Genomic DNA, 26031 nt, shown 5'->3' with positions numbered 1-26031 from the left:
AATAATATAGAGTAGCTGCTAATTTGGGCTGTTCATGTCCTTATCCATACAACATAGAAATGCTTATCCCAAAATTTTCATTTGGAGTAGCATCCTGAACAATCAGTGGGCTAGTGGGAACAATTGGACCAGGATCTTGCTTGCTCAATTAAATTATTTCTGATGCTCAAATTTACATTAACTCTTACAAGTCTCATTCCTTGCCCTGCAGGAAACTGAGATGTTACCACACATCAATTAACGTGTAAGAAGATACAACAGTATTTCTAAAAACTTTGCCGTAACATAACTGATTAAAAGAACAGTAACTTTTATTTGTTTCAAAAGAATCAAGGACATGTTATTATGAAGTCTATGAGTAAGAGTCTGGAATGTATTTACAGCAAAAATTGGAACTATTGGAAAACGGGAACACCAACAGGTTTCAGGCAGATCCTATACAGCTCATCCTTTAGCCCTGTAGTTCTTATCTGGCCTTTTCTCTGGAGTCTTTAAGAAATTACCTTGCTCAAATGTACAAGATGTTCAGACAGCAGAGTCTGAACATAAATGCCATGTTTAACATTAGATGAGGAAAAAGACAATTTATTGAAAGAAGATACACAGGAGTGTTTGAAAAGATAAAAATTCAGTGTTGGGTTCTCTTTGTTCCCAGAGGACAGGAGGAGACTGGAAACAGAAAAGGCCACCTGGGATCTTAAGAAAATACTCAACTATCAGGCATATCATCAAAGCTGAGAAAACCTTTCAACAGAGACGGAATTTTAAGAGTCTGGGGACACGAAGACTTGCCTGAGTCATTCAAAATGGAGTTGTCCTTTAAACTGCAAAGAATCCTTTCTGAAGAAGGGCTGCAGTGTGAATGAAGCCAAAGCTGGAAAACAAGGGGACTGCCCCAGCCATTTATTAATGTCAAATATGTTGTCTCATGAATCAGGGCAGTTTGTCTGGTTTGGAAGCCTTACAGAAAGCCCAGTGCACCTGGCTTGGTGAGCTCAGCATCAGGCTTTAGACTGATCCAAGGGAATAGCTGCATTCTGTGTTTTCAATAGTTTGTCCAGCAAACAATTTTTTTTAAAACTCTTTTATTGAAGAGCCATCAGCAAACAGATCATGCAGAATTTGAACAATACACAGAATGGAGGGGAGGGAAGAACCCACACAAGGCACAGCCCCAATTATTTGTCACTTCATAAGATGTAGCCAGCACAAGTGTCACGTTTGCTCTTCCAGAGAATAGTTTCAAAGGGCTTACTGATGTTAAAAAGCTAAGTGTTTATGAGGGATACAAACACACACACACAAAATATACTGTTTTCTTTGGTAACCATCATCACAGATAGTGACAGATATCTCAGAATTAGGACTCATTGCAAAAGAAGAAATAAAATCCTGATGCAGATTCTGCATGCTCAGCCAGTTATCAGCAGAGTGATCTGGGCCCAGCCCTGACCATTCAGTACAGCACAGAATACAAAAATCCACTGATTAAAAAGCTGCTGGAAAACTAGGTAGGAAAAAAGTTGTATATTTATTTCTTTTCCAACACTCATTCTAAAGGGTAGGGGCTGTTTAGTTCCCTTACAAACAGCACAGCCAGTTTCCCCAGGCCTTCCCTACCTCTCCACCAAACATCACAGTAAGATGTGATTTCTGTTCAATCACACTGGAGGCAGCAGGAGTTCCACCATCAACAGCACTCCCGTGTAATCCACTGTTGGATTCACCAGCAGTTGGAACAATCACCCAGTGCAGTGAGGAGAAGGGCAGCGAGCCTAGAACAAGAACCCATTACTGAGTAGTAAGGTACAGCATTTGAGAAGAGCAGAAGAGGAAAGCAAACCAGAGCAGGCAGCTCAATCCATGCACTCTGACTGGAGTTTATCATGTGAGAATGCTCTCCGTCCATCTGCTGCCTGCCTCTCTCATGGACACAAGCAATGGTGACCACTGTGGCACAGGTGAGGAAGCAGGAGGGAAATGCTCCAGTGACCATATCACAAGTCCTGGCCCTACTCCCAGCAAGGCCAAGACAGCTGTAATGGCCGCAGCTGTTGCAGTACCACCTCAGTGGCTGTGCCTGGCCTTTTCAATCCACTCCTTCATGAGGCAGATCTCCATGGCCCGAGCTTGCTGGACAGACTTGGGGTCCAAAGGGTTCCGGCTGCGTAGGTCCAGGTGATGGGCTCCCTCTGGGATCACAACGGCCACGACGGAATTGCTGATGTTCTGGGTCACCCCACCTGCAGACCATGGATCCAGGCCACCATTGCTGTAAGGAAAGACTGTTTCATCAGGGTGCACATGCACAGCACTCAGCAGTGAGGCTGCTGCTCACATCGACATTTCTATCAGTTTTGCATGTGCAGCAACAGAAACAGACCTCACCCCCATCTTAATGCCTTGTGCCCACCCCTCTGCTAGGAAGCACCTTCTTGACAGAGTTATGGAGCTTTCAGCAGCTTAAGCAAGGCTCCACTTCTCATTAATTATCTGCTAATTCAGATAATAACCTATAAGAGTGCAAAAGCCTCTCAAGAGAAATCTGCTGCCACCTGTAGTTGTCATAAAAGTTTCAGGTTTCCCTCTACCAAAACATGCCCAAATTCCCAAATCAAAGCACTTCACTTTCCTTCTTCACAGTATGCCATAAACAAATTGCTGGACCCTTTAGAGTTGAATTTTTAGGAAGTTCTACCTTTTGCTGTCTCAGCTGAGTACCAACCTGGTTTTGCAAAGAAATGCTTGAACGGTTTGTTAGTGCGCTGACTTTAATAACAACCATATGAAAAAGAAGATTTTATCCCTTTAAAAATTGACTAAAGTGACTCTTCCTCTGTGACATGACAACTTAATACCATTTACTCCCCCTCCCCCCTCATACCAAATCAATTTTAAAAATTCCTTACACTATAGATATGGCTGCAAATAATAGTCCATAGAGCAAGCCAATGGCTCAACTGGGAGAGAGCTTTCCATCTCTCATTCCCCCTTTGGACTTGACCCAATAACCCCTACCACATCTTATTTTCCTTTACTGCAATGCCCTTCTCACACATGGCCCATCTTTCTGCACAAAGAATGCAACATCCATATACTTGGGGAACTACACAAACCTAGATCTGTTTCTCAGTTAAAACACTGGACCTGCCCACAAAAGGAAATGTCAGAGATGGGCTGTGGTATGAGAGGGTAAATTTCCAGAAGGAGCTAAGAAATTAAAACATCCTTGGACACAAAGATATGCAGCTGGAAAAATACAACGACAGGACCAGAAAATAACAGTAAAATAATGAATTAAAAAAAAAAAAAAAGCTTTTTTAGAAACAACCAGGAGTGAAAACCTCATGGGGTATAAACTAATATTTTACTTGTTTTAAAACTGAAAAAAACCCCAAAACAAATAAGTATCTTGAGTGTCTGTAGTTCTTTACTTCCAGTGATTCTATATATGACTTAGGACAAGAGAAACATTTTGTGTCTACAAAACAAAAAGCATTGAGAGCTGTCCAATAAGCCAAAAGCACTGGATTTAAAAGGTCACCTGAATTAGCAGAGCACCTTGGCAACAGGGGGGATGAGTTGCTGAGAGACCCATGATGCACATGAACTTGGATCTTTTGGTCCTAGTCATGTGGAAGCTAAGCATGCCACAGGCTTTTCTGTGAGCTTCTGGCTGCATCCTCTGCATCTCCTTCCAAAGGATGGCACCAGAGGCACTGACGCAGCTTGGGAAATGAAGCTTGAAGGGAGGGGGCATGGAGGGCTCACTACAAAATCATAAATCTTAACAGTTTTTGCAGATTAAGATCACTCCAACTGGAATGAATTATTTATGTGTTAAAACTAAGCATGTGTCTCAGTTGCGCATCGCACAGGACAGGATTTTCCCAGTATAAACCAAAGAAGCAAAAGAAGAGAAAGAGTAGGTCAGACATTTCTTTCTAGCAGTGGCCAGGCAAACAGGATTTCAGAAAAAACCTAACGCAAAAATCAGCAGGCTAGTCCTGTTTTCAATTCTTATACTTTCTTGACAGCATACATAGGGTTCAGAAGTTTTACAGAACTGTAGCAGCATTGTCTGTGCATCCTTTTTTAACATGACCACCCTCCACAATTGTCATGTTTCCTGTTAACTTTCTTCTCTAACCTTTTCTCTTCAGCCATGCATTGTTCTGCCTTCTCTTCTTTGCTTCCATTCCCTTCTTTAGTGCTAACTATTCCCCCTTTGGCACAGAGCACCAGAATCTCTTAAAACACAACCTTCACTTTCTGCCCCTCCCATGCCAGTGAAGGACTGGATATGTGGGTGTCCTGACTTAGAAGCCTACTGTTTAGGTGTGATTCATTTAGATTGAGAAAAACCCATTTTTAGACTGTGCACACCAAATTTCATACTGTCCAATGTAACCTGGGCTGATTTTGACTACCACAGTACAGTGCTGACGAGACACTACACCTGCTACAAGCTCTCTGTCATCACATAGATGAACAGTATTAAAATGTTACCTCCCACCACTGTGCAGCACTCCCACACCAAATACACAGCATGTTCCAGTAACAGAAGTGAAAATTGTTGGAAGGGAAAGGGGAAACAGCGTTCTGAAACCCCTAATTTCCTCAGACCATTTTTAATAAAGATGTACTGCCCGGGACACGCAAGCGCCACCTGCCCACAGCCTAAGTAACCACTTACACAGTGCATAACTCCAGGAAGGTACCAGAACGGCAATGGAATTCCCTGCATTAATCCCACACAGTACAAACAACAGTGTGACTGTGCAGAGTGATGTACTGCTCACAGTACAGAGGGAGAAGCAGCAGCAGCAGTTTAAGCATCCTGGCCAAATCCCACTGTGTCTGGATAAATCCACCCTACAGTGGTTCTCTTTAGATGGAGTACTTTTCCCTTCCTGCACTGTGCTGTTGTGCAAGTTGCCTGTCACTTGAAACACAGTCCTTTTCACCCCACAGGGAGCCACATCCCCTGGTAAACACTGGGATGTTTTTTGTAAAGCACTCTGCAGTGTTTGAGGATAAAAGGCTCTTATATAAAATGTACAGTGTTGACAATGTATTTGTTTGAAGAGAAACATCCCAGCTTGAGATCCAAAAGCTTTGTGTGTACAGCACTACTTTAACATTCATTTGGTTGCTTTCAGGCTTTTCTCATTTCCAGCTCCTTCAGCTGGCATAAATTCTTAAACACTTATTTAGATTTGTTTGCTTGTCTATCGCTTACAAAGCAGATTTCTACCATACAGAGCTGCAGCCTTGGAAATAAGCAACACTCTGCAGAAACTAAGTGAAACCAACATTTTTTTTTTATTAAAAAGTTTTCCAAAAAAGGGTGGGATTTCTCACTCCAGAGTAGATATCCTGCTGGGACAGAAACAGCAAGAGGCAAACAAGAGGAAAGCAAAAGGCCTTTGCAGCCAAACAGACTGACACTAGCAGCTGTGATCCAGAAGATAATCCCCAATTCAAGTGAGAACTTTCTACTTTTAAAATGCATACCTATGTACCACAACCAAAAGACTAATTCTGAGCTTGGTTTGTAGAAGTGGCAAGGTGTTTTATGAAAAGGCCTTGAAAATTTTAACCAGAACACAGAGGAACTTCCCACACTGGGCAATGGGTACAGCACATCAGGAATCCTGAGGCCTCAGTGGGTTTTGGAACACCTCCCTCCTACATAAGGACCTGATGGATAGACAGTACTCACCTGGATCACCTCACAGCATAAGTAAAACCACACAAACCTTCCTTTAGAGACAGCAGAGTTTAATCTTAAAAATCAGGGAAATGAAGGCTGAATAGAGAGCAAGCAGCATGGACTAGTTCTTTGTGCTAGACTGAAATATTTCTTTCACTTCTTGTACACATACAAAAAAGTGTTTCAGACAAACTTCTGTTGTATTACCACTATTCCTTACTAAAATAGAAACAACTTTGTATTTGGAGCTTACACAAGTTTGTTGAAACTTGTCTAAATACCACTAAAAGAAAAAACTGTTGGCAGTACTAGAAAAACTCCCAAAGTCACTTTCCTCTCTTTTCTGTATCAAAGGGAAAAAGGAATGCCATGCCAGCCCCTTCACAAGGCTGTCACTCAGAGCAATAATTTTGGTGACCAAGATTCTGTGTTACAGCTAGAAGTCATTTAGACTTTCCTTTTATGTGTAAGCAACAGTGCTTTGGGTTCATAAAAGTAGGAATTTACCAGCATGGGAAACCTGGACTTTCACCACAAGATAAGAAGGAATCCACATGGAAAGAAGACGTTTGGCAGAATCCCAGCCCAGATTCTTCTTTTAGAGTCACACAGGCAGTAAGAGAACAGTTGGCTTCTTTGGCCACTGCAAACTGACCATTTTACTCTCAACAGCAACACAAAGCTGGCCCATCATTTATTCAGCTAGAAAGCTGGAGACAAACCCCTTTGCTCCTTGGGCCAGATCCTCTACACTGGAAACACATACTGGTGGAAAGACACTACACTGTCAGTTGAAACAAGGCTTACCTGAAGATGATGTTGCTGTGTGAACTGATGTTTTTTCCCCCATACATAGAAAGAATCCAAGAGAGGCGAGGCCTCACTCCCCACATCCTGTAGCACTCTTCTGAAAGTGCATCGAAGTCCCACTTCTGAGGCTCAAACATGTCATGGACACCATCTGTGCATAAGGGCATCACCATCTCTGTGCAAGCCTGAAAGAACAGGCAGGTCAGTGTATTCCTAGGAGAACAGCCAACAGCTGTTACTGCAGTATTTTAAATAGAAGGCTCACACAGCACTTGATCAGTAATTACTGCTAACTACTACAGAATTGGAAAAGACCTTGTAAGACTGAGTTCAACCATAAACCAAAAAGTGCCAAGTCCACCTCTAAACCACATACCTAAGTGCTCAGTATCTTTTCAAAAACTCCAGGATGGTGACTCCACCATTCCCCCTTGTAGCCTGTTTCAGTGCTTGACATTTTTCCTAATATTGAATCTAAATCTCCCCTGGTAAAGCAGCTTGAGGCCATTTCTTCTCATTCTACTGCTTGTAACTTAAGAGAAAAAAATCCCACCTCCCTACAATCTCCTTTCAGGGAGCTGTATAGAGCATTAAGGTCTTTCTTCAGCCTCCTCCTTTTCTCCAGGCAAAACACCTCAGCTCCCTAAGCTGCTCCTCACAGGACTTGTGCTCCAGACCCTTCCCCAGCTCCGTTTCCCTTCTCTGGACACGCTCCAGCCCCTCAATGTCCTTCCTGCAGTGAGGGCCCCAGAACTGAACACAGGATTCCAAGAGTGGGCTCACCAGTGCTGAGTACAGAAGGACAATCACTGCCCTGCTCCTGCTGCCCACACCATGGCTGAGCCAGGCCAGGATGCCTTTGGCCTTCTTGGACACCTGGGCACACCTTGGCTCATGTCCAGCTGCTGCTGACCAGCACCCCCAGGTCCTTTTCCACCACGCAGCTTCCCAGTCACTCTGCCCCCAGCCTCTAGCCCTGCATGGGGTAGTTGTGACCCAAGGGCAGGACCTACCACTTGGCCTTGTTAGACCTCATACAGCTGACTGCTGTACACAACTTACAACTGTCTGCTGTACATCATTTTCCAGTCTATATGAACAGCTGAAACTCAACAAGCAGACAGATAATGAAGATACAATCTAAACCTCCTGGGAAATCTGCTTCTCTTTTCTGCTTTGCCTTCCCCACTACAGTCATACTTGGTTTGTGACTACACTTGTCATCAGTACATCAATACATCTGGCACAAGATGTTGACAGCTAAATGACAAATCTCATCAGCTCTAGATCAAAAAACTACCACTGACTTGCAATTTATAAAGATGAGTGAGCATACCTGGTAGTACCAACCCATTTCACCAAGACTCTTCGTTGCAGTCTGCGACACATCTAAGCATGAGGCTTCTCCTGTATAATTGTAATATAAATTTACTGCCTGAAAAACATTCTGCAGCAGCAAATTGTCAGAGAGACTGGGATCCTTCAAGAACTTGCAGACTTCCTGCAATGACAATAGAAGAAGTTGTCTCAATCTATAGGAATTAAATACTAATACATGACACATGGTAGGATATTTATTTCTTTTCCAAGTACAGTCAGACCACTTCCAGAAAGCATCTATGAAATTACATATCCTGATTATCACAAAAAGCAGTATCACAAGTGTAGTGCATGCTACCATGAGGAACCTGAAACTTTTTATTTCCTGATTAATTTTTTTAAAACCCCAACAGCGCCACCTTAATGTTTCATTCACCAAATTTTTCAACCCATTTCCCATACTTTAATATAGATTATATTTAATAAATAGTATTTAGTACCTCTGTAATTAAAGACAGCACATAGAGATATATAACAGAGAAGCTCCAGGTATAGACTGGGGTTCCCTGCAGTTTAGTGTAGGTAGCTCACAACAGAGAACTGTTTAAACAACATACATACATATATATCCAGCTACTCATTAATGCTGGAAAAGACCTCCAAGATCATCAAGTCCACATCTTGCCCCCCACTTTCTTGTCCTCAGAGTCATAATAGAGCTACTGTTTCAGAAAAGAAAGTATCTTAACAGCTTATATAAATCAGATTTTATCTATTAGTATAGTCCAGATGGGTAGTGGCCTTTTCTGGGTTAGGCTTATAGCTCAGTTAAACAAAGGTAACATGGACAGTGGTGGAGGTGAGCATGTTTCTTGTTTCTTTCAGACTGATAAAAAAGGAGAAATAATTTTCAAGGTGTTTATCCTGCTCTTTGCAGACAGTCACATAGGACAGATGAATTTCCATCTCTCCTCCATCAGACAGCTCTACACAAGGGAAAGATTTTGTTTTTTAATTAACCACTGCCTAAAATACTTACATCCTACCTGCCTTACACAGTAATCCAAAGTTCTGTGGGAAATTCAGTCAGAGTCTTAAAAGAATAAGAACTGGCACTTTTTTCTCCTGGGCTGTTGATATAACCTATTAGACCCACAAGTGGCAGTTAGCCAACAAACCAGCTCCTGCACAAGATACTATCTTGGTTGTCTTTTCTCTGCACACAGCTCCTATGGAGCCAAAAAAACAGGAAAAAGTGCAAGCTAGGAGAGGAGGAGAGAATTAATTAAACCAAATAGTTAATTCTACAAGACATTGGTTCTAAATTACCTGTATAGGCCAAGCTGGCAGAGGCTGCAAGAAGTCAGCTTTATAGGGATAATCCACCATAGCCAAGTTTACCCATGTTTCACTCAGCCAATTTTTCAATACAGCAGCATCCTGAAGAGTTTTTAAGGGGCTGCACAAATGAAATGTCTTGGAAAGCCACTGCAAACCTGTATCTTTAATAAAAAAAATGGATAAAACAATATTTAGTATATTGGACCATTAACACATACATCAGTTGTGCTGCTACTAAAAAATATTTTCACTTAGTCTAACTAATTCAGTGAAACTATTCCACACACATACAAGCATAGCAGATCAAATTTTAGTACCCATCTCACTACAACCTCTTTTCAGTTAGTTGTATAATCATACAATCAGTTAGGTTGAAAAAGATCCTCAAGTCTAACTGAGTCCCTATCACTGACTACAGTGACTACAGTAATTTTCTTTTCCTGAATGCCTCAGTTGGCAAAAAGTACTTCTTTCATATTAATGACTATCTGGCCTATTTTGTCAGAAGGAATATAAGTATTGGGGTTCTGATCTTAAGTCTGTTCTTATCTGACCTTAGGAATGTTTGGACCTGGATTCTGCATCCCACCAGGCCTGAAGGAAGGCTGTGATACAACAAAACAGGCATTTACAAGCAGTGCTAGGTTCATCAGGCAGTTCTGAGTACTAGGAGCAGAGTTTCAAAAAACCCACGACACACACAGGTGAAAGTCATAACACACTCCTGATCATTTCTGTTCTTTGAAAAAGCACTGGGGAGGTCTTACCTGTTGAGGAGAGGCGGTTAATAGCATTCCAGGAATTCCGGATGCTCTCTGAGCAGCCTGGGCCACTCTTTTTGAAATCATTGCTCACTATGCTGAAAAATGTGCCACATGGAACCAAATCACCAAACTGCCAGATTGGGGCAGAGGCTGCCAGAGCTCTGCAAAGGGACATAAAAAGATCTTGAACCCCTGCAAAATGGTCTCCCATATCATCCCCACAGCCACTATCTAAGCACCATTTATAATTCAGCTTGGACACCGTGCTCTAGGTGAACTAATCATAATGCAGCAAAATTATTCCACAGGTCTGCATGCATAAGGCTGCTGGAGGATGTAAGTCTTTGACACTGGTACAACAATATCAGCAAATACAAGAGGTAGAAATTCGGACTTAATTACTTTATTGTTTTTCATTCTTATCTATCAGTTAGCTCTTTCTCACTGGGCATTGTGTAAACTCAAATGAAGAGAGGCCCAGTCCATGAAAATAAACCCTCTAGCTTGTTTCCAAGAGGGTAACTAGTGTATTGAAGAGAACTAAGAGCTGCCTAAAGTCATCAGGAAGTCTGGAGACCCGAAAAAAACCAATTAGGTGCCGAGTCACTGTTCATGTGTTGTTTTCACAAGTCTAACAGATAACTCTGACAAAATACACCATCCAGTACCTGCTGACATACAGCTGCCTTTGTTAGGCAAACAGTGTCTCTTCCCAAATTCAAAGTAACTTGATTCCTTCTCCCAGTACTGAAAGATTCAAGCCAGCTTGAATTATGGTACTTCTCCCAGAGCATATTTATAGCACAGAGTAACACATGCCTGCTCTATTGAAGCAGGAGGAGCACACTCACCCAGCCACCACGTGGGGATACTTCATCCTAAACCAGGCTGCAAGCATTCCTCCGTAAGAGCCTCCAATAGCTATGACTGGACTGTGCCGGGCTCCTGCAATGCTCGTCTTCAGGTACTCAACAAGTACTGCAAAGTCTGCCAGAGCTTGTTCTGAGGTCAGGTAATTGAGGTGCTTGGAATCCTGAGAGGAAGAAGGCAAGTTATGGACAGCACAAGTGATTTCCAGCAGCTTCCCCACAGCAGCTACAGATAAAATCAGCTCTACAGCTAAGATTACAGGTCTAGATTTGTGCCTGAAAACAAATGAAATATTCTTTGCAGGTGCCACTTGAAGGACTAAAAAAAATATCTGTACCTCTGGGTTTTTTTACCCTAGAATTGGTAGTTACAAAAAAGTGACATCTCACTCAAGTTAACACTCATTGCCCTGGCAAGAATTAAAATACGCAGAATTATGTTTGGATGGAATGCAGTTATGAGGAAGACAAAAGATGACACTTACACTGAAAGACTCATTCCCAAAGGGCAAGGATTCTCCATAATATCTATGTTCAGCAAATACCAACATGGCATTAAGTTCTTCAGCCACATCCCACATAAAACCCTGGTTGGAGGAAAACAGACACTGAAAATAATTGATTCAGCTTGTTTAAAAGTCTCTAGTTTCAGTCCAGTGTATTCCAATTCTTTGATTAGAAAGATACCACTACCAAAATGCCACTAGAAAGACAAAAGTGCAATTTGGTTTTAAGGTATCACTTAAGTAAGAAAACACACAGAACAGATATCAACCTAGAGAAGGACAGTATGCATATTTCAATGCTGCAAAATACCAAATATCCTTGTTTCCAGCAGAACTCCTATAGCATGAGTTTAATCCACAGGAAATAAAAACAGCTACAGGAGAAAAGCATGCATTTGTCCTAGGACTACATTACAGAAAACACAACACTTGCTTGGCAATAGGCAATAATTTAGAGCATTGCAATATAGTTATTTTCAACTAATAAGTACAACTTGTTATTACTTGTTGATAACAGTTTGTTACCACCTGCTATGAGAAGAAGCAGACAGAAATCATCTGCTGGCAGCACAAAGCATGAAAGCTGTCCTCGATGGCTTTGAGTTCAGCATATGCCACCTCCTGTCATGTTACTGGACTTTGTATTGAAATGGCTGAAAAATGCCCACACACTCCATTCTGAATTTGTATTAGTCAGGGAAACAAAAACTTCCACGGGTACTGCAGAGAACAAGAACTATCTGGCTTTGATTTCCAGCTCCCTTCATATTTTTCTTAATAGAGAAACAAAAATCCAAACATGAAAACCTTCCATTTTACTTGGGGAATCTAAAGTACTAGGATAAGTTTAATTTGGTCCAAATTTACGAATTGTTAGCTCAGGGCAATTATGGTGTTTCCTCCGGAAATTTTCTTCGCTGCTCCAGGAATTTAAATTTAATACAAGTGTCTCCCTTTGGTTTGTTTGGGCTTCAGATAAGACCCTGAACCCCCTTAAACTTTTTCTGTGCTTGTGTTAACCGTCCTCTTCCTCCTATATCAACCACAGCAATCATTACAAACTTATCTTTCAACGACCTTCTGTGCCTGTGTTCCTGTTCCTCCCCACTTTCTCAGGGTGCCATTACAGGCAGGTAGGACTGCAATCCCACTGTTTCCCACGTACCGTGTTGTTGCAGAACCACTCGATGTCCCCTTCATTGCCTGTATAAAACAGGATTGGCCCATTGTCCTTCTTCCAGTACTGATCTGCCACCAGGTACCGCTGCTGGAATGTGCGATTTTCATCAAATCCAAAGTGATCGATCTGTAAGGACAGGCATCACCAACATCATCAGAAAGCTAGAACTGATCCTGGAGCCCACTGGGAGTGATGGCAGTTACTTACAGACAAAAAAAGTCATTAAATTAATTTATATTTCTAATTCATCAAATTATTTCTGCTTTGTGAAAAAAAGTCAAAATTATATATATTGTATATACTGAAGAAGAAATGCTACTTTCAACCATTAAGAAAAAAAATCCATGCCCTTTTCATAGCATCCTACTTAACACAAGATATTCTAAATATATTTAAGAAGTCAGACAAATCTGCTGAGGTCACAAAGTACCTCATGCAATAAAACTGTATTAACAAGTAAAAAGAGTCATCACAGGATGTTCTGAGTCTCAGGAAAACCCTACTATCCTAGTTCTTTAAAAAAGAAAGAAAGAAAGAAACAAACAAAAAACTAAAAAAACCAGCAAACTAAACAAAAAAGAACACCAAAACAAAAACCAACAAAAATCTCACCTTTTCTTTCTCTCCTCCTTCTGGCACAAGAATTAAATTTAAACATATTCTTGTTAGAAAGTGTGTTTTTATTGCTTACCACTGCTCTACACATACTGCCAGCCTATATACATCATACCACTTAACCCAAACCCCACAGTGTTAGATTTATTCCCCCATTAGAAATTCAATTCCTAAGGTCATTTTTTTCCAGCTTTTACTCATGCTGCTTTGTATTCACCATCCACCTGGACCCTTCCCCTAGACTTCATCCACATTGGCAAGTTTATCCATTGCTTTTACAAGTAACTCCCTGCATAGGCACAATCTTATTCTGGAATACCCATACAGGCTTTTACTATGAAACATAAAATAAACCAAACCACAGAATTACTTCACACCTATCCTATTTAATTATCATGTGTTCACTGTTCTTCACAACTTTTATTCTTCAGCTGAAGATGACCTGTAGCTTCCCAATTCTGACTTTCATCAGCGCATCAATCCACCTTTTCCTGTCATAGTTCCTGCTGGTGGTAACAGCCTGACATCTGCTGGCTTGAGGATCTGTGCTCGCCCATCCATCTCCCTTCACACCCAAACTCTGCCACACCTCTCAGATGCCTCAGGAGACAAACCTTCACACTCCCTATTTTGGGAACATCTGCAAGTTAAGGCTGAAAAGCATCAGCTCACACCCAAATCCAAGCACTTGCTGTTATCACAGTAACTCAGAAAAGCCTACCGCTTGGCCTGCAGGATCCAGCTACTCTACACCAGGCACTTATATTTGCTTTGGGTCAAAGAGAGCACAGGAACTCATTTCAGATGTACAGTCTGCTGCACAATGTCTTTTCTGAACTCCCTCAAAGGTTACTCACTCTTGGACTCAGGTGGGAGGACGCGTGTGCTGCAGCTCACTGCTACAACAGCAGGAGCAGATGCGGGTTGGGGCATGGCTTGGACAGACATGAGAGACAAAGTCTTTGTCTTCTGTAACTTCAGTGACTGCTTCTAGACCCAAATAAAACTATTTAATGTACATTCACAGTTTTCCTCAGGGAGGCAGTTTGCTCCTTACTCATAAGTACATGGTGAGGCTATCATGTGCATATTCAAGGGCTCTTTCACTGAACTTCAGCACTGACAACACACACTGGGCTTGTTTCATGCTGCCAACTCATCTGCACAGTCATTAATTTTAGTTTCACCTGTTAAGAGTGATTAAATGTAGAAAGGCAGAACAAGGTCACCAACTGAAAAAGTCTCTGGTCATAAGACCTTGGGACAATTAAAGAGAACAATCAGTTAAGGGCACATCTAAAAAGTCATTGTATGGTTTGATAAACTCCAACACTGTGAGAAAGTACAACTAACACATCTTTTGTTCCATGTCTGTTTGTAAACGAGATAAATTATTTTTCTATTTAAAATTTCTTGTTAGGCTGCTTGCCAGAGATAGGAGAAACAGGCCCATGTGTCCTGCTTGTCTTTTATGGAATCATCTAAAATTAAATATTTAGATTTAGACCTTGATTCTGCACACTTCCTGCCTGAAGCCAAAGTACCAGCTAGAGGACTACAGCCCAAAAAGTATTCAACTTTCCTAACTACAAAGATATACGCCAGTGGAGGCAGCTTAACATGCAACAGACAAAAAAGAGTGCAGAGGGAAAAGTAAAGCAAAACCAAAAAATCAACAAAAAGAACAAAACAAAAAACAAACACAAACAAAAACAAACCAAACAACAACAACAACAAAAAAAACCCACACACACAGAAAGAAAAAATTTTTGGTACCCGGCTGAGCTTATCTAATGGGGTATTGTACAGAACAGATTCTAAAACCCATCTTACTACTCCTATTTCACAGGAGCTAGAAAATTACAAGAGTGCTACTCCAACATGCACACATTTTCCAAATATATGGCTAGTTTTCGTTAGAGATATGATTTATTTCAGTTTTCCTCTGATGTGATCTGCAAATTTACTTCCCTAAAACAAACTGCAAAATCACAATGCTCTAGTGAGTCTGTCTTTCAAAACCAAGAGGGAGAAAAATAGGAATTTAAGGAAGGAGGAATTTAAGGAAGGAGGAATTTAAGGAAGGAGGAATTTAAGGAAGGAGGAATTTAAGTTCTCTTTTGTTGGTTTTAGTAACCATGCTGATCAAAGAGTCATGATTCTCCGTCTTGACTTTGACATGCTGTACACTCCCTCACTGCCATCATCCATGTTATTCTTTCCTATTCCTCCTTCAGTCTGTAGAGATTTGATACTTCCTCAACAGCTAAACTGCCTCTGTTCATCATATTCATAGCACATACAATTGTGGACATGTGTAAGATTCCAGGCAGAACAAACACAAATCCAGACTTCTCCAGAAAAACCAACCAAACAAACAAACATACCACACCCAAGTAGCTATTACTCAGCTGAAGAGCAGAAACTCTTAGTTCTAGATGATGGGGCTTCATACCTAGTAGTAGCTTGTCTTTGCGAGGGTAAGACATACAGCATGAATTAAAAAAAAAATCCCAAACAAAACCTAACGTTTGTAAAGCAGTCAGAGGAGAAAGTGTCAAAAACGCTGGTTATTGCCAACAAATTCAAAATCCAGAACATCAAAGCACGGTGTGGAGGTATCCAAAGGAGTATCTTCTCACAAGAGTAAAAACTGTGTTAAAATTTTTCAAGCCAGAGAGAAGCCCAAGAATCAATACAAAATTGTGAAGTGAAAGGTTTGGACGCTCAGGGGAAGCTGCAGTTCAGGAACAGCAGATGGAGCTGTTGTGTAGCCAAACAGAGCAGGAGTGCAGGGCTGTGCACAGGAGCTGCTGGATCTCAAATTCAAATAATTGCTAAATTTCACCATTCCTTATAGAACAGGCCTGTAAAGAGGTAGTGAACCCCAGCAACTGTGTGAAGCCTACTTTAGTATTCAAATCAACCAGATATTTTTACAGTTTTTTTCCTTTAAGCAAATGTCATTAAAAAGTTGAACCAGAAAGGGTTTTTCCCCAACTCTTAGGCAAAAGGAGTAAGATAAAAACAAAGGCTTTTACGACCAGCTCACAACATTAAAAAGAAAAATAAAATCTGTTTAGTACACATTTAAAATACCTTAACTGCTGGTTAAAACAATGGCAACGGTATACTAGCAGATACATGGTTTTTCCAACTAAAATTTTCATAACTACAACTGTGTCCAGGATGTCAGCAGTAAGTACAAGGTCCTGAGCAATCCTAAACAATTTTGAAATTGGCCCTGCTTTGTGTGGGAGGTTTGAAGAGATGATGGCAAAGTTCCCTTCTAAACCGAAACTATTCTAGAATTAATGCAAACCACTTAGCCCAAAGTTCTATGCTTCAGTAAACAGGACTACCAGCAAGTTTGGTAAAAAAATAACACCACAGTCATCATCAGCGATGCAACAGAAATGTTTTACAGATGAAAGTATGATCTACTGACACAAGAACAGTTATTCTGATACTAATAAGAGAAAGGACAAAATTAGAAAAAGCAGCACTGAAACTCCTAAATTATTAGTAAGTTTTTAAGAGAAACTCTTGTCAGCTGAGACAGGCAGGATGGCAAAGTGAAGACCTAAATTTCAGTTCCACATACAAAAACCTTTGTGAACACTGCTTGATTAAGAAAGCCTCATATTTTCCTGCACACCTTTGAGTCCAAAGACTCACCAAGCATTTGGGGAAAATAAAAACAAGCACACAGCAGATGGCCTGCTAGGCAGGCAGCTCTGATGCAAGACTGCAGGCACTACCCAAGGCAGAGCTGCTGGGAACTGCACTCCCTGAGCTGGACAACAAACGTCAGTGGGCAGCACAAGGCACTGAGCCCATGAGGCTGGTGACAGCACCAGACTGAAAGCTCAAGTCAGCAGCTTTGATCCTTCAGTTCAGGGAAACTTTCTACAGAGAAGGACAGCTCATCAGCTCAGGGTGAGGCACCTTTCCCAGACTGGTTTACTGAACAAATTCAACTGGAAGGAATGGCCAAACCCCACTTTGGTGTCTTCTGTTTGAACTATACAGCACCTTTCTTATCTTTACCTTATAAGTTCACATGTACCACGTGTTTTCGTTGAGCTCTCAAAGATTATTTATCTCAAGGTGGGGTTTTTTGTAATGTCCTTTTTTGCTATTTTAAAAGTCCATTTAAAATAAAACAAATCACTCAGCCACACATCCCCCTTGAGAGGAGGCAAAAAGGACAACAGATGTTAGTCTGCTTAATGTACTTCTCACAGTATTCAGAAGCTTGGGCAACAAGTAGAGTACAAAGACAAAACAGGAAATGTGGGCTAAAACCCACTTCCTTCTCAGCAGCACCTTAAGTTCATCAGTGACTACAGAGACAGGGCAGCAGTCAAGCCTTTACCAAAAAAGACTGTAATTCACAGGGCAGTTTTTAACCAAAAACATCTAATAGCATTTGATGTTTTTAATCAGCACCTGATGGTTTTATGTTTTTGAGTTTCTGGCAGGATTGTGAGCGTCTGAAAGCCTTTCTGACACGCCTTGAATTTCAACCCTCTATGCGATAGCTTTGTTGTCCCAAATTGGATATTGCATGTGAAATCAAGCCAGTTGTTTTACTGGTGAGAAGCCAGGGGATTTTAAGACATGCTCTACTCTGCACATGTCCATGGAGTTGTTTTGAGGGCTCATCCTGTCTGATTTATTTCCTGAGGACAGGAAGATACAGGACAGCTCGAGGATATCCTCCAATGTGAACGGCAGTGTGGACCTCAGCCTCCTTGGGATTTCACTGATGTGCTTCTATTCCTGCTTTTACTCCTGATGGGCTGTGGGGGACTCCAGTCAGCTGGCCCTATTAGTTTTGCTTCCTCTTACAACCTTTCCTTCCTCTATTCAAATTTGAAGTTCATGAGGGCAGGGACCTTCTTGTCAAGTCTGTATAACAAAGGCAGAGGGAGGGGGGGGGGCAGATTTTGTCGAGCCTGACAGGACTGAGGTTTCATCGTACAGTACCTACTAAGATTCTCTGTCCCTGCTCAGTGCAGGAAAAGGAGGGGGAAAAAAGGGAGGGAGAAAAAAAGACAAGAAATCAAGCTTAGCTTTGTTTCACCTTTTTAATTTTAAATGCAAGGATTGAGGTGTTTCCTTGCTTTCAAGGCTGATAGTTGTGCAAGGAACAGCAGAGACTGAAGATTTGCACCCCTCTGCTGAAATGCAGGATCACTGGGTGCTCTGTGGAAGAGATGTAAACTGAACCTCTTTGCATCAGGCTGTGTAACCCACTAAACTGGAAAGGCTTGGACAGAAATAATACCAGAAATTTAAAAGAGATAGGACCATAGATTAGAATAACAGAACTGCTTAGGCTGAAACAACACTTTTAAGAATGAGTCCAACCATTAAACCAGCACTGACAAGCCCATCCCTAAACCACATCCTCAAGAGTCACACACCTTTTGAACACTTCCAGAGATGGCAATTCCACCATTTCCCTGAGCATCCTTTTGCAGTGCCTGACAAGCCTTTCAGTGAAGATTTCCTACTATCCTAAACCTCCCCTGTTGCAACTTGAGGCCATTTCTTTTCATTCTACTGCTTATTACTTAAGAGACAGACTCCCACCTCCCTACAATCTCCTTTCACAAAGTCGTAGAGAACATTAGAGGTCTCTCCCCAGCCTCCCTCTCACCAGACTAAAAACCTCAGTTCCCTCAGCCACTCTTCATAAGACTTGTGCTCCAGACCCTTCCCCAGCTCCACTGCCCTTCTCTGGACACGCTCCAGCCCCTCAATGTCCTTCTTGCAGCGAGGGGCCCAAACTGAACACAGCATTGGAGGAGTGGCCTCACCAGTGCTGAGTACAGGGGACAATCCCTGCCCTGGTCCTGCTGCCCACACCATGGCTGATCCAGACCAGGATGCCTTTGGCCTCCTTGGCCACCTGAGCATTCTGCTGGCTCGTGTCCAGCTGCTGTTGACCAGCACTCCCAGATCCTTTTACCCTGGGCAGCTTTCCAGCCATTCTTCCCCAAGCCGGCAGCACTGCCTGAGGTTGCTGTGACCCAAGGGCAGGACTGAGCACTTTGCCTGGTTGAACCTCATACAACTGGCCTCAGCCAAAGGAGTCAGCTTGTCCAGACCCCTCTGCTGAGCCCTCCTGCTCTCCAGAAGACCAGCAGCTGTATTTAACCCCACTCACCACCACTCTCTGGGTTTAGCCACCCAGCCAGTTTTCCACCCAGCAGAGCATGCTCATCCAAGCAAAGACTGGCTCTGTCATCGCCATTTTCCACAAGCTCTATAATTCAGACGGTTTGTTCACCAGATTTAATTTTATTTGTTAATCCATCACATTTACCAAACCACACAGATAACAACACACATGCTTTTTGACTATTTATTGTTTCTAATTTCTGTTCAATTATTGAGATGGTCTAGGGTAACTGTTACCAAGTTTTCCTTCATTGTAATGAGCTTCCAGCAAAATATGCCCCCAGAGCAAATACAGGCTTAGGATCCTTGTAACAGCAAGAATCTATCACTGCAGCTGTGTCCTTGAGAATACACTGGCCTTTGACAATGCACATGGGTTAGTGATAAACCTGGCAGTGTTACATTACAGATGGATTTGATGATCTTAAAGGTCCTTCCCAGCCTAAATGTCTATGATTCTACACTTCATGCATCTTTCTGAAGCTTCTCTTACGCTGCAGAAATCACAGCACCTGCTCTTGCAATCCTGTTTAAGGAAGTCTGATTTTTAGCACTGATTTATCTCTTCAGTGATTAAAAGATATGAACATGGAACAACTTCAGACAGGAACTCTACCCCTACCCTGAGTCACAGAGTTTGGACAGGCACTTGAAAAGACCAAAGAAAATTTCAACAGCTACAGGATATGCTGTAGGAAAGCACCAGGGTACTCAGGTCAGCCCTTGTTAGAAACAAACAGTACATGATGAAAGGTTATTTTTATGTCGGAAGCCCAACCAGCTAATGAGAACACAAACAAATTGATTTCAACTTCCACAAACCATTAATAGTTTTGTGCTGCAACTGAACCTCCAGATTCTGCTTACCATGTAAAAATGAAGTCCATAAACACATTTAGGCTTTAATTACTTGGGTGTAAAATCCTCCAGCAGACACAGTGAAGATGCTGCTCTCTGTTAAAACTCCTCCATTTGGAAGGAGAAGTACCACAGGCACTCTCAACATTTTCTGTCCCAGACTTGAGAGCCACAAAGCTCCAGCAAAAGGGGGAGAATGGGTGACCAAGGCAGGAATCCCTCCAATCAGCTTTACTGCTGTCACTGCTTATCCAGTCTCCCTTCCCCTGCCACCTGGTTCTTTTCAGAGCAATGAAGAGACGTGAGCTGCTCAGACTCCACCAGCTACACAACTATGCAACAAACCACTGTGGCAGTAAACACCCCAAATGTTCACATCATTGATGCTTCCATTCAAGGCATTATTTTCCTGGTGTAATTCTTCCACAGGACAAGGGATGGGGCAAAGCATAGGGAATAACCAGCTCAGAGCCCTACATCACAGGGTGTGATTCCATAAGGCTGAAAAAAGCACCAAGCTGCAGTACACTACACCAGCAAGTCACCCTTGTGCAAGGTCTCTCAGACCTCCGACAGGCAAAGGCCACTAATCTTTTCCATGTGCCTTCCAGATTGAATTACAAATCCATCACATTCAGAGGATTAACTTCAGAGGAGAGGAAAAAATTGGATGTGAAATGTCAATATGTCACAGATTAAGCAGCATAAAAGCATTCCAGGTTTTTTTAGAAGTGACCTAAAGTTCTGTGTAGGACTAATTGTTTAAGCAAAAGAATTTACAAAGTTTCATCTTCTCTGATGAACATAGTTTTCATTTGAAAGACTTCCTCAATTCTTCTTTTTTAACAAAGACACAGGGAATAAAAGCAGATCCAAGATAATATTTTTATTTAGTCAAATTAAATATTTAAACCAGCTCTACCCCTACCCCAAAAAGGTCTAGAACTGTCTACTTTGCTAAATATTTTTAGAAGATTTAATTCAGGTTGCAATTGTTTCCTTTCACAGGTTTTCAGAACTACAAATAAATTTGCTTTATCAATCTCCCAGCCTTATTTCAACCACTATTAGTTGTATTTAATTTTCTATTGATAACCCTACAACAGAGGATCCAAGGGAAGTAGACATGAACAGTGACAGCAAACAGGAAAACTGTTCTGTCATCTACCCAGATAATTTAATTAGGCAGAGCACAAACAAAATGACAGAAGCTCAGTGTAGGGGTGGTAGGTTATCAGTTTTAAAAGGTTAAGTATTTCACGCGTGCTGCTGGGGATTATGTATTTAGTAGCCACTAATTCTGACGAACATCGAGGGGAGAGGAGAGACAATTTCAGAAAACAAAGCAAGAAAGCAGCAATTACTTCTACAACCCTGATGCAATAGCAAAAATACCACGTAGCAACCGCTACTTTGGCAAGCTTGCAACACCAAGGAACAACTTCTGCTTGCAGGGCTGCAAGACGCTGGTAGACAGGACGATGGGGAAACCAGCAGCATTCAGGGAAATACCATCTGCAGCTCCTTGCACCACCAAGCGTGTCCATATCGGGAATCAGAGGGAAAGGACATCGCAGTGCCATGGCTCCCTGGTATCCCATGCAGGTAGGCTTTGCAGTGAGCCATCTCCTCTTCAGCAAGGAGACACACATCTCAAATTTTAGCACCTTTTACAGCTAATCTTCACATAATCACTTTGGCTTCAAGCCTGACACAAGGGTGAACTTGTGCACAAGCTCTGTATCTTGGCTGCAGGTGCGAATAATGGAAAAAGCTCTTACATCAATTTAAAGTTAGAAGCAACAGCCCACAACGATCAGAAATTTTGTTCTTTGCTCACTGTGAGCATTTAAAGAACAACAACCACACACAGCACACCTGACAACAGCACTATAACAGCACCAAATACCTGAACATACTACATGCATCCTAGAGCTGAACTAAAGCACAGGAGACAGCAACTAGAAATTTAAAATAAAGAAAGAAAATTAGCCCATTACACCACAGGCAGGGGTATCTGGGGTATCTACTGACTGTGCTTAAAAGAAACACAATTCCCATCCTTCCGTCTATGCTTAATTCTCTGAACTGACATGCCTGGAAAACAAAGAAATTAACCCTTTTGCAAGTATTAGTAAGATGGACTAGTACAGCTTGGTTTACCCCACCAAGTTTCTGAGAAGCTTCCCTGCTTTAGATATAAAATCCAAATATTACAGGATGTAGGAAATAAATTAAGGTATTCAGTTTTTTGAAAGCTTGAAATGAAATAATCAAGTTTGACTTCTGGTCTCTCACCAACTTGGCAAAATGCTACAAATTAGCTGCACAACCTACAACAACTTATGCTGATGGCTGGTCTTGATCTCCTCAAAGTCAGATGAAGAAATAGACACAGAACTCATTAGCATAAAATTTTCTTTGGAACTTCATTTTCCTCTATATCTCCCCACCCAGTCCCCATCACAAAAACAAAACAAAAAAAAAAAAACCACCAAAAAACTAAGACTTCACTTCAACTTGTAGAATCTCATGGCACAGGCCAAATTTAATGAAGTTAACAGGAGCTCTCATGCACATCTGGCTTGTAAACAGCTTGCTACTTCAGCCTTATGCAGTTCTGCTTATTTGTTTTTTCGACTTTCTCTAATCTAGACAGTCTGTGAGAAATCTTTCAGTGGCCTATTACAGCTTTTAACAATTAAAGCTAGTGAGATATGAAATGCTCACTCTCAGTGAGGGAGTAGTGATCATTGATGGCTTTTGAGTCACTAGTATTAACCTGAAGGAAAAGGCTGCAAGTTGTGAGGAAATTGTTTCCTGCTTAATTTGAGAACCTGATGTCTGCATTGTGACCCCCACAGATAAGAAGTGCATAAAAATAAAAATTCACTGACAAGCTTTAACAAGTACTTCCCCGTTTTCCTGTTCACTGAATGAGAGCTATTGTTCCTGCTTGCAGACCTGGTTTATAACTTACAGTTCCCATTTTAAATCACGCTATGAAATCACAGAGTAGGGGCTGCCAAGTACTCCTGTACTACTTGATGAGTAAAACACATATTCCAAGTAAATCCCCTTCAGAGACAAACATCAGCATCACTTCTTCTTCATACACCGGCATAACTTTTAATTGGTACCAAGGGGCTCTGTAAAAAGCACTTTGTTTTTTCCTTCACCAGAAGCCAAAAGTGCTATTGTATGAAGGTGCCAGGTTTGAAAAACAAGTCCATCTTAACCATTCCCGACATCTGTTACTGTTCTGAGACACCAACCTGAGTCACAATAAGATGCTAAATACGATGCTAACCACAATTAAAAACTATAACCTCAACCCATCTCAAGGTCTTCCTACGCAAGTTTTAGACCTATGATTGAAAATTACTTCATTAGGTTTTAAAACCATTTCTATCCATTCTAATTTTCACATTTTCAATCAGGGCTTTTATATTCTGTACTTCAGAATTTCAGTCTGTAATAAAAAATAGGGTATTAAAGACTCTGATAAAGCCAGAAAGGATCAAATTGGATTACTTTTTAAGCTTTGTACTTTGAAGCTTCAAGAGATCTTCATGTACACACAATATGAAGTGTGGATGCATTTCAGAGCACAAAGACTTACATGTGAATTTACTATGAGATACTGACTTAAGTGTGAAACCTAGGAAGTTATGAAATGTCAGAAGTTATGTAATCAGAATCCTTCTTTTGGAAGGGGTGATAACTGATGTGTATTACTCAAGAGAATTTGATTGAAGGACCAGGCTCGGTAAGTTGCTGAATGAAAATTAATTTGTACCTGTTACACTGGTTCTTGGACAAATCCACAGCAGTTCATGAACTGGGACTGAGGTGAAGTGTTCACCAGCAGAGTCTCACACAGCCATCAATTATCAAATTGAGTGAAGAGACACCACGTCCACTCTCCTTTCTCAGACTAGTTTATCACTGAGAAGCCTTCAAATATCAGGAATTTTAAGGCATCATGCTCTCAGCAGTACCGGACATAAAGCACCACAAGTCCTTAGGCTGTGGTTTTTGTAACACTGGCATGTGTGCCAAAGGCAAAGATACAAAGGTACAAGGCTCCCCAAAGGTCAGAACTGAGGGACTCCAGAGCCTCCTCAGCATGCTGTAAGATTATTTCTACCTGGGTAAGGAGACCTAGATGGATCTTGGATGTCTCACCAAGTCTTTGCAATGAATTAGAACTGTGGTCACAGACACAAAGCCATCCCAACAGTGGTGATCCTGACACAGCTCTATACATTCTGCACATCAGTCTCTCTGTAAAGCTCCATTTTGGATGGATTACTTGAACACATAAATCACAACCAACTGCTTAGAAGGCAAACAAATTACCACAGACTTGCCTACAAAAGTCACATTAGTGCATCAGAAAAGCTATAAAGGAGATCATCATCCCCTAAACAGACAAAATTTTGTTAAAGATGTGACTGATGACAGTTTCTCCTTCAAAGGCTGTCTACTCTTCTAGGTCCGTACCTATGTATGTATGAATGAAATTATCCCAGTACCTTTTTAGTGGGATAATTTCACTCATACATAGGAAGAGTAGAGGGCTGAAAGACATCAGTTACTTTTGAAGGGAGAGGAAAAGAAAAAAAACACACCTCTCAGACAAAATAGTAAGTTATTAAATACATACACAGGTCAGCAAACAAGCTAGTCACACTGACACAGGCACTGCTTGACTGATTTCTCAATATTCTAGACTTTAGCCCCACCATCACAGATGTCTGACACCTAAAGTGGTAAACAGGAGGAAGTTTAATGCCAATGAGCATTGAGCTTAACTCTGTCCTTATCTCTCCACATTTTTGAAAACAGACTTAAATGTCCCCGATTCACAGTAAAAGCTGACACTAAACCCTCAAACAATGTTACATGTCTATAGACTGTCATGCCCAGAGGTTCCAATGTGCAGCAGTAATAAATATGCACCGTGATCAAGAAGTAACTTTTTAGGCAACAAATCATGCAAGGAATCTATTTACACTTTCAAAGTTTTCTTCTGTAGAACTATGAAATATTTAAAGACTCTATTTAAAGGTATTTTTAATATTAATAGGTATAAAAACATTTCCTTTGTGATAGCGTAGTATTTTGCCACACTATTAAGTATTTTTTATATTGAATGCTTTAAGATAAAATAATTTAACTTGTGATGAAAACCACCAGAGAAACAAGAATCAAAACAGGAACCTTAGCTAAGAAGAAAGACTTGGCAGCAAGGAACACAAGCAGATAATCCATGTCATAGGAAATATAATGTCAGTAATTAAATTTTAACAATCCTGAGAGGTGGCAAAGTATCACCGCCCCTTATTTAACATGTTAATCATAGTTGTTATGTTGCACTACAGAATAATAATGCAATTACAAATTCCCAGACAAGAGCACTGAGTGCATGTTTCATCAGGGCTGAATGCTATCAGTTCTACACACTGTGCTACTGATAGCATGTCCTGCGCTCTCTGTGTGATTAGACCTTAGTGCTACCCCTGTATCTTTCAAGTGCCAGGCAGCAGAATTCAAATCTTTCATGAACACACCTCTCACACTCTCTTCAACACTATTAGTAAGTCTTTGGACAAGGAAAGCAAGGATTTCCAGGCCTGTGAATGGGCTCCCTCTGTCCTGCAGCAGCCACTCTCAGCCAACATGACTTTGCTTGAAGCATGAGAGGAGGAGACAGAAGGGTGAACAAGATGTGGCATCAATATTTCCAATAGGTTCTTACTGTGACTCCTCCCTCCCTTCTCTCAATACCTATCTACATCCCAAAATCCACAGATCTCAACTACACCGCAGCTCTGCTGCTTTGCTGGCAGCGGGG

At 41.3% G+C, this 26031-nt stretch overlaps 1 protein-coding gene across 1 annotated transcript in view; it reads right to left on the bottom strand.

The window, feature by feature from the left end:
• Positions 1-293: 293 nt before the first annotated feature.
• Positions 294-26031, bottom strand: part of PRCP (prolylcarboxypeptidase) — a 28266-nt gene continuing 2528 nt past the window's right edge. Inside the window, exons 2-9 of the mRNA XM_063394447.1 lie at positions 12492-12632; positions 11306-11407; positions 10803-10984; positions 9955-10112; positions 9176-9348; positions 7863-8027; positions 6524-6711; positions 294-2272 (exon numbers count right to left, since the gene is read on the bottom strand). Coding sequence (XP_063250517.1) covers positions 2068-2272; positions 6524-6711; positions 7863-8027; positions 9176-9348; positions 9955-10112; positions 10803-10984; positions 11306-11407; positions 12492-12632 — 1314 coding nt within the window. The 3' untranslated portion in view covers positions 294-2067. The remainder of the gene's footprint in view (positions 2273-6523; positions 6712-7862; positions 8028-9175; positions 9349-9954; positions 10113-10802; positions 10985-11305; positions 11408-12491; positions 12633-26031) is intronic.

The sequence above is a fragment of the Prinia subflava genome, chromosome 3, assembly GCF_021018805.1.
Source record: "Prinia subflava isolate CZ2003 ecotype Zambia chromosome 3, Cam_Psub_1.2, whole genome shotgun sequence".
Lineage (NCBI taxonomy): Eukaryota > Metazoa > Chordata > Aves > Passeriformes > Cisticolidae > Prinia > Prinia subflava.
This window is presented reverse-complemented; position numbering and strand designations above follow the sequence as displayed.